This window comes from Triticum aestivum, chromosome 6B, assembly GCF_018294505.1.
Source record: "Triticum aestivum cultivar Chinese Spring chromosome 6B, IWGSC CS RefSeq v2.1, whole genome shotgun sequence".
NCBI lineage: Eukaryota > Viridiplantae > Streptophyta > Magnoliopsida > Poales > Poaceae > Triticum > Triticum aestivum.
The window spans coordinates 34,989,265-34,998,197 of NC_057810.1; the positions used below are offsets into that span (position 1 = coordinate 34,989,265).

Genomic DNA, 8,933 nt, shown 5'->3' on the forward strand with positions numbered 1-8,933 from the left:
ATCTGTTGCCTACAATTAAGAGAGGCATGAAATTAGTTGGTGAGCCATGCGGGGAATTGAGGAGACGGGGCTGCAATGGTGGGGAGCTCCAACGTTTTTCTTCTTTCGTATAATAAGCGATTGGAACGTTATTTTTAATTAAAAAAGTAGTGACATGGCAACTTTGCTGAGGTGGACGCACGGAATTGGGAACTGAACGCTGATGTGGCATGAAGCTGATGTGGACAATGTGCATGTTAAAAGAATTGATAGTAGTGGGGATCAACTTCTTAAGAATGTAAAATCTGGCCATAAGAGGTTGGCCATGTTAAACATGGCGCCTTCGAAAGCGACGTTGGAAAAACTTCCTAGGGCAACACTAGAGAAAGCCCATAGTTTGTGACACCTGCACCATACATCTAAATGTTATGGGTATATAAAATAACACTCTTAAGTACTCTGATAAAGTATACCCTTACAAGTGCATGGAAACTATTATTCGCCAAAAAAAGTACATGGAGACTATGACAAAGATTATTCATGACTAACATCTCGTGTTGTTGGCACAAGAAGCAGCTTCTCCTTCCGGTGTATCGTCATTCCAAACACTTCTGTCATATCAAGGTCCTTATGCTGCATCCGGCCCGGGAGCTCCCAGTCAAAGCAATAGGCAAGGTTGGCCATCATAATCTCCACGGACGCCATGCCAAAGTTTATCCCGGGACATATCCTTCGTCCGGCTCCAAATGGCAGGATCCCGAAATCCCTCCCCTTGTAGTCGGGGGACGCGGCGTCCTCAAACCTCTCAGGGATGAACTCCTCCGCATCCTCCCATGATCCGGGGTCTCTACCGATGGCCCACACATTGATGATGACATGGGTTTCGGCGGGGACAGTGTAGCCGTTGATGACGCACTTGTCCACGGAGAAGTGCGGGAGGAGGAGGGGCAATGGAGGGTGTAGCCGGAGCGTCTCCTTCAAGACCGCCTTTAGGTAGGTCATGCCGCCCAAGTCGTCCTCCATGACCATTGGTTGGCCCTTGGGTGTCTTGTCCCTTACCTCGGCTTGGAGTTTGGCCATTAGGTGTGGCTTTCGCATGAGCTCGGCCATGGCGAACTCTAGGACTACGTATGACGTGTCCGTCCCAGCTACAAACATGTCCTGCATACATTGATTCGATCTAATTATCTCCCTCCGTCCGGAATTACTTGTCTCACAAATGGATAAAAAGATATGTATGTAAAACTAAAATATGTCTAGATACATTCATTTCGTAGACAAGTATTTCCAGACTGAGGGAATATATGATGAACATTAGGAAGTGCTAGATAGTGCAAAGAGATTCTCTTGGAAATTATGTATTACGTACCACCAAAATAGCCTTGATATGCTGTCTAGTGAGACTGTACTCGTGTTGACGAGCGAGGAGAACGTCCACGAAGTCGGCCTCCTCATCTTCTTGCTGCAGCGATGCTTTGCTGGCATGGTCGTCGATGATCCTGTCGAGCAGCCCGTCCCACCTCTTCCTCAGCCGAGTCATCTTGGGGAACAGCACCCGCGCCAGCGCGTCCACCTTGGCCAGGCTCGGGAAGTAGTCCTGCGGGTTGAACCCCCCGAACGCCGCCACGTTGCCGTCAATCACCTCCCGGAACAGCTCGTTCCGGCCTTCCTCCCGGAAGAACTTGCCGGACACGGCACGGCACGCGACGTCGTTGGTGAAGGTGGCGAGCAGCGTGGACACGTCCACGGCGGCGCCGGCGGCCGCGGCGTCGCGGATCTTGGCCATGACCAGACATGCCTCCTCCTCGCGACCAGCGCGGAGCGACAGCACCTTCCTGGCGCTGAGCAGGTGCGTGGTGACGAGCCGCCTCAGCTGCCGCCAGAACTCGCCGTAGGGGGCGAAGGCGATGTCGGAGCCGTCAAGGAGCGCGTCGGCGAACGCGCTCTGCGGGCGCGACGCGAAGACATGGTCGTGCGTGCGCAGGACCGCCTCCGCGGCGCCAGGGGTGGTGACCACGAGGTTGCGCACCTGGCCCAGGTGGAGGAGCAGGACCCCGCCGTCGCCGTGCTGGGCGGTGAGCGCCGCGAGCGAGAGGTGGGGGTCGGTGCCGATGAGGTGGAGGTGGCCGATGAGAGGGAGCTTGCTCGGAGGCGCAGGAAGGGGGCGCTCTTCGCCATGGCCCGCCGCCGCAGCCTGCTCGCTCCCCGATCTCTTTGTTTTTGTTGCCGAGTAGTAGAGGAGGAGGACAGGGACGAGCAGGAGATAAAGCGATAGTGCTTGTGGAGATAAGAGTGCTGCCACTAGCTGGGCCGCCATGGTGACAAAGATGTGCATGAACTGGTAAAAGTTTGGAATTATAGCTCGCTGGTGGAGAATTAGCGAGTGGAACCAATCATTCAAGAAAAATAATAATTCAGGAAGATGCGTACGAAGAATCACTAGTGTATCTGGGCTAGCAGCCAGGCAATTTGACTTCCCATTTGGATAAAATAGATAAGGTGACCTCTGCCATAGTGCCATGCAACAATTATGTCAGTGATGACGAGCGTGGTTTGGATAAGGTGAATCTGACTTTTTTGGTCACGCCAACATCTTTGGTGTCTGGTTTGCACGGCAGACGCCAGAACGCGTGGCGTTTGACCCTGGCCCACACTTGCCTAGTTGGCGCTGATGTGGCGATGCGGAGACGCCATCCATCTTGGCGTTTGGGGGAAACGCCATAGCCCTTGGCGTTTGGTCCTACTCCATCACTTAAACAAAGAAAAGGAAAGGCTACATGCACCATTAATGAAGTTGCTTCTATAAAAAAATTCTCTTGATTAACTCCCGTAATTAATGGCCTCATTGATAGCCCAGCCCATGCTAGAGCTAGCATGTATGGTCACCTCATCCTGATTTGGTATCATGCACGCAAAAAGAAAAGGAGAAGAAAATCAAGAGATCTGCCTTGAATTTAAGGGATTACAGTTACAGTATATGAGATGATCTCTTGACCAAATCACCACTTGTTTTTTTCTTCACGAGAATTTGCAAGCTGCTAGAACACACAAACGTAGTCTTCACACATACCCATCTGGCTATGTTTAGCAAAACGAGAGACAATGTCAAAACAAATCGTAATTCAGGATTCAAACAAAATACCTTGGTCTTGGCGTAGGCATGTCTAGACAACAAATGAAATACTCCTCTGTGTAGGTTTGTTAGAGCATCTACAACTGGACTTGGCAAATCGGACCCCTCAAACATCCGCGAACGCGTCTAGGCGCGTCCGTGGACAGTGACCAGTCATGCCTTAAGAAATGCACTCCACATCCACAGAGTCCGACCGCTGCCGTGCACGGGCCTCCTCCCAGGCGCGGCGGAGTGCAAGTCGGACGGCCATCTCCTCCTCGGGGCCGCGTGAGATAAACTCGGAGTCGACGGATCTGGAGGTGAAGGACTCAGATTCGCTGCCCGCCATGCCAGAGACGGTCGGAAGGAGTCGGAGACGAGCTTGGGTGGCAGAGCAGAGTGGAGGGGAGGGGAGTGAAGTGGCTAGGTTTTGTTTCGGCGAGCGGATAGGAAGGAATTGGGGGTCGGGTGCGCCAGCGTGGGCCGGGTCCGACGTGGCGGGCATGCCTAGACGTCTCCATATCCGTCCCATATTTGGCCTGGATATGAGGGGTGCCGGTCAGTCCGGGCGTTTGAGGGGGGCACCATCAATGTGGGCGGCAGACGGACGGACCGGCTGCCGTCGTGTCGTTTGAATGTGGAACATACGCCAGCACCGAGAAGCGGTGCGAGCGGCACTCTTTCGGTCGGCGCGCTACTTCAATGATGATGCCAATGAGTGGCCGCGTCCGCTCTGGTCCTCATGAATGCGGACACTGACGCTCTGGATCCACGCTGACCGTTTCGAGCGGGAAGCGTGCACCGGTGAGGGAGGAGGGTTTGGGTGGGCCAGGGATGTCAGAAGCGGGCGTGACAGCAGTCCCGACTCCCGGAAAGCTCCCCCACATTTTTTTCTCTGGTTTGCGAAAGAAAAAGCATCGGGACCACGCCGTGGACCGATACAGGACCATGTTGGATGAATTCTTTGTCCGAACAACACGGTCCAGACGGTTACGGAAGATTTGAGGGTCAGCGTTGGAGATGCCTTTATAATAGGCTAACAGCCGCAGATATTACAGAAAAGTAAATCATCATGCGATTAATTAATTTAAAACCGGATCACCATATTAATCTCCTAGAAATCTGCTCCATCTCACCCTCACGGCTCATCCAAAGTCGATCCGTACAGAAAATTTGTCGCCATTGGTTGCATTTAGGTGCGGGTTAATTCGTTTTGCAATGATGGTTAGCAGGCTTTTAATTATGGGAGTAATTAATCAAGAGAATTGTTTATAGAAGCAACTCCAGTAATGGTGCATGTAGCTTTTTTGGTTTAAGTGATTGAGTAGGACCAAACGCCGAGAGCTATGGCGTCTTCCCCAAACGCCAAGATGGATGGCGTCTCCACATCGCCACATCAGCGTCAACCAGGCAAGTGTGGGCCAGGGCCAAACGTCACGCACCCTGGCGTTTGCCGTGCAAACCAGACGCTAAAGATGTTGGCATGACCGGAAAAGGTCAGATTCAAAAATCTTTTCAAAACGAGGTCAATTCGTGATTAAGTTTACAGCAAAGGTCAGAACAGAAATTTTGTCCTCTCCCTGTTCCAACGATTACTCGTCGGAGCTGGATTCATCGACGTGACTGATGGGCACCGGCGGCGGTACCAGGAGGCAATCTTTCCTTAAAAAACAAAATGTTAGGAAACCTAGGAGTCAACTCGCGTTAGCAGCCCTGTGATATTTATTTATTTATTTATTTTGTATCTACCCTGTGATAATTTTCTAAACACCACGATCTAAAATATAGTTTTTTTGAACAAAGTATAGACGCAAACGCTCATATACACGCGCATACACTCACCCCTACGAACGCACACACGCACACTTTGCCCCTATGAACACCTACGAAAGACTGAACCGACATATCATGGGCTAGGGATTCCACAATCTCTCTAACCATCCAACCACAGGTTGGTTCACCGGTCTAAAATATTAGCTATACAAGATGATAGCTTGCGTGTTTTTTTAAGGTGAAAGGGAGTTTTATTTCAAAATTATAAAGTTACATTGCAAAGGTGAGAATTCCTCAGTATATGGAGGCCCTTTGTATTGCCGAATAGCAATGTTGCATTCAGTACAACTATAGCTAAACTATCTGTCACAATATTACGAGAACAATAAAGCTTTTGCGGAATAAAGTCCTGAACCTGTCATAAGGCTAGAATCTCCAACTGCAGGTGTTGTCATATATCTCTGTGAAATTTCATCGACGAAATATGAATATTTTAATTAATAAAATATGTACTAAAAATACATATCATATTGTAATTAATTTTTGTATAGTTGGACAAATTTTATTGAACATAAGTAGCATGCATATAACAAAGTGATTTTTTTTGTTCATGCATCTTGAGGTGGGCCTTTGATGAAGTATTGTGAGATGTATAACATCGAAAACAAAGCAACGTAGCCTCGTTGCGTACCTGTTCGCCTCTTCTCTCGTTAGTCAAAGGTTGACTAGGGTCTCGCCTCCTGCCAGCGGTGCCGCATGTCTACCTCGTCTTCCATGACCTTAGGCCATGGAGGCGCGATGGATCTCGATTCTTGCCGGTGGAAGGGCTCCTTCATTTTTAGGTATCCTTTTGTGTTTGTTTAGAATCTGTGTACTGCTCAGGAAGACGAGGCAACGGCGACTCCCTTAAGATGAAATAAGGCTCTTTTGCCTAGCCCCCGTTCCGGTGGTGTGGCTAGTGTCGTCGAAGGGCATGTGGAGGTGTCTCCGATAAATGTCATCGGACTTGGTCGGTGTTTGTCTTCGGTGGATTCACATCTTCGTTCGTCTATGTTTGTGTGCATACACATTGGATATTTATGATCTACGTTCCTCTTCATTGGCTTTGGCGATGGCTGCTACTCTAGTGCGTTGGTCCTACGTCTTAGCACAACGACTTTTGACTGTCCAGTAGAACAAGGTTTGCCCAGCTCTAGTAACGGAAGGGAGATAATGGCGGGTCGTCTTCGGCTCGCTTCAGTGTTTATAGTCATCACTAGATGATCTACGAATGAAGATGTAATTCATATTGCTCTGGTGTTCTTCGTACTGCGATGAATACTAATGAATAGATCACAAGTTTCTCCCGCAAAAAGATGTAGAGTAAGATGTGATGTGTGCATGTTGATAAATAGAAACACTAATAGACCTAGAGAAGGATTAGTGGAGCGGCAAAAGACAAAATACGAATTAATGGGTGGCAAAGTGCTCTAGCGATCTGTCGCCCATGGAGACCGGTTGCCATTGAATAGTGAGAAGTTCAGTTGGATGTAATAGGGTATTGTCTGGCTCGGTTCTCACTGATAGGTGTCTTGAATCAATTACCTAGTGATAGTTTATGCCAACAACGAAATGTAGCATGCTAAAGGAAAGAACTCGTTGGAATTCCAAAATAAGCGCCCTTCTGTAAGGGTTCTTATCAGATGCAAAGAAGAGAGTAAGGACTAAGGACTAGTCATTTTTATGCCGACATTTTTAATATGGTTTCTGCTGAAACTCAGCTAGCTGAGAAACAACTATCCTTATTCAGTTGCTGAACTCTTTGATCAAGGGACGTGTGGATATTTGAGCAAGCAACAGAACAGCCTATGTAGCGATGTTGTTGCGGCCCGTTTCACCTTTTCCTTTCTGTGGTTGTCTAATTATTGGCTTTGTTGGGGGGAGTTATGGGCTTTTGTTCTTTTCTGTTTTTCAGCATGCAAAACAAATATTTTTCTGCCGCTGTTCCACTTTGCAATCGTTGCCTTGTCCTTATTTGTTGCCATATTCAGTTTTGGGTTGCTTAAACCATAGATGGGCACCCCAAAGTGTCAACAGTTATGCAACAATTACATCACCTGTTGTCGGAGTAAATGTCACAAGGGGGAGAAATAAAAGACCACAACAACTGTCGTCATGTAAAGTTTGGTGAAGGACTGATGTCTGGGCCACACATCATCTCCATTTGCTAACCTTCTATAAATAACCGCCTCACCTGTGTAGTAGAATCACATTTAGTTCCTAGAGGGAGAATGCATGACCAAGTTTGCGAGGAGAGCAACAATGATGAGCATGATAAGTGTCAGCAGTCACATAGTGCAATTTTCAGGGAATGGGATGCATTGGGAATTTGATTGGAACTTTGAAGAACTCATCCTTTCTGAAGTCCTCTTCTGGAGTTATAGTGAGCACATAGCCGACCCCACACTGTTGAGTTGGTGCAATTTAGTGTAGATAACGTCAAATTTGAGATTACTCACAAGAGTTATACAATTGAACTGCGCAAGCCACAAGGGTGCTTTGGGCATTACTTCCTCAAGATGCTTGCCGTGAGTGTTCTCCGTCCTCCACGAGTTGTTTCAGTATAGTATCATGGCTATTTAGAAAATGTAGAATAGGAACTAATATATATATATATATATATATATATATATATATATATATATATATAATCTTTTTGAGTACAAGGCAAGGTAGAATAAATCCTACGCTATTCTATATATATTCTAGATTTCTAACTCTGCTAGATAATATCCTATCTTCATGTTCATATTCTATTTCTTGTCTCCATCTTTGATTAGTAGATTTTAGGCATGAGTTACAAGCTTGTCTTAAGCACGAACTGCATGTGTATCTATTCTCTTGACTGGGGTAATATATCCAAAAGGCACATTTTATATTATAATCACCTTTTCCCCTGATCCAGTCATGTTCACAATCTACTTGGTCCATCATCTCTACTTTTAGTCCTCATAAATCATCTATTAAATCTATTTCATCTTCACTAGATTCTTCTCCTAACTCTTCATTTTCTATCTCATCTGTTTCTATAATGGAGTATATTGACTCATCACCTTTTATTTCATCATCACATACTAATATATTCTCATTAACACTATCCATAATTAATACTCTCTCTTGCTCTTCATATTTACTAAAGTACCTTTTGTGATCTTTATTAGGGCAAGTTTTACTTAAATGATCATGTGAGTTGCATATGAAACACCTACATTGATCTCCTTCACTTATGGCTTTCTCCTTATGACTTTTGGTTTTATTCTTAATATTAGTATTTTTTTCGCGTTTTATATTATCCTTTGGCACCACTGTGTTACTATAATGACCTGTTTTTATCCTTAATTATTGTTTTTAAACTCAAAAATTTCTCTAATAAAGAATAATTCTCTTTCTCTTTACTTTGGCCATTCTGATGTCACTGAATTATTATATTCCCAGTTTGTACGTTTTAATTTTTCTTCCCAATGTTTTAATTCATCTTCTAAATCTGCCTTTTCCATGCATTCTTTTACTCCTTTATTCTTACTATCACTACTCTCTATTTCTGACATAAGAGGTTATATTTCGTCTAAGGCTGCAGATTAATAGTTCAAGAATCTAATGCTACTACTTCCTTCACTATTTTGGTAGCTTATATAATTTTCTGGATGCTTCAATTCTTTCTTCTCTATTAGTTCATTTATATTCCATTCTTCTCCTGCTCTCTCTTCAGAACCAATTTTAAGAGGCCTCATAAATTTTATGCCTTTAGATTGCATGCTTTCTCTTACATCATTAACATTTACTTCGTATCTAGAACTACTCTTATTAGTGAGTCTTCCTATGAATTCAATGCTTACTAATAAATTTGTTCCTTTAAAATCTTCATATCCTTTGGTTTGAAATCCAAAGCTCATATTTTCAATAAATTCTTTTACAGGCATCACTAAGTCTGGGGCTATATATGTTACTAGTCTATTTTCATTTATATCTCCTTTAATAAAGCCTAATGATGCTTTGTCTACAGACTCCCATCTTTTATCAGGTAATGTAA

The 8,933-nt window shown here is 45.4% G+C and overlaps 1 protein-coding gene across 1 annotated transcript; it reads right to left on the minus strand.

Moving 5' to 3' along the window:
- Window positions 1-393: 393 nt before the first annotated feature.
- On the minus strand, window positions 394-2,387 carry LOC123133321 (indole-2-monooxygenase). Its single transcript, XM_044552820.1, has 2 exons — window positions 1,349-2,387; window positions 394-1,140 (listed from the first exon to the last, which is right to left on the minus strand). The coding sequence occupies exons 1-2, from the start codon at window positions 2,312-2,314 to the stop codon at window positions 514-516; spliced, it is 1,593 nt and encodes a 530-aa protein (XP_044408755.1). The 5' UTR covers window positions 2,315-2,387; the 3' UTR covers window positions 394-513.
- Window positions 2,388-8,933: the final 6,546 nt, after the last annotated feature.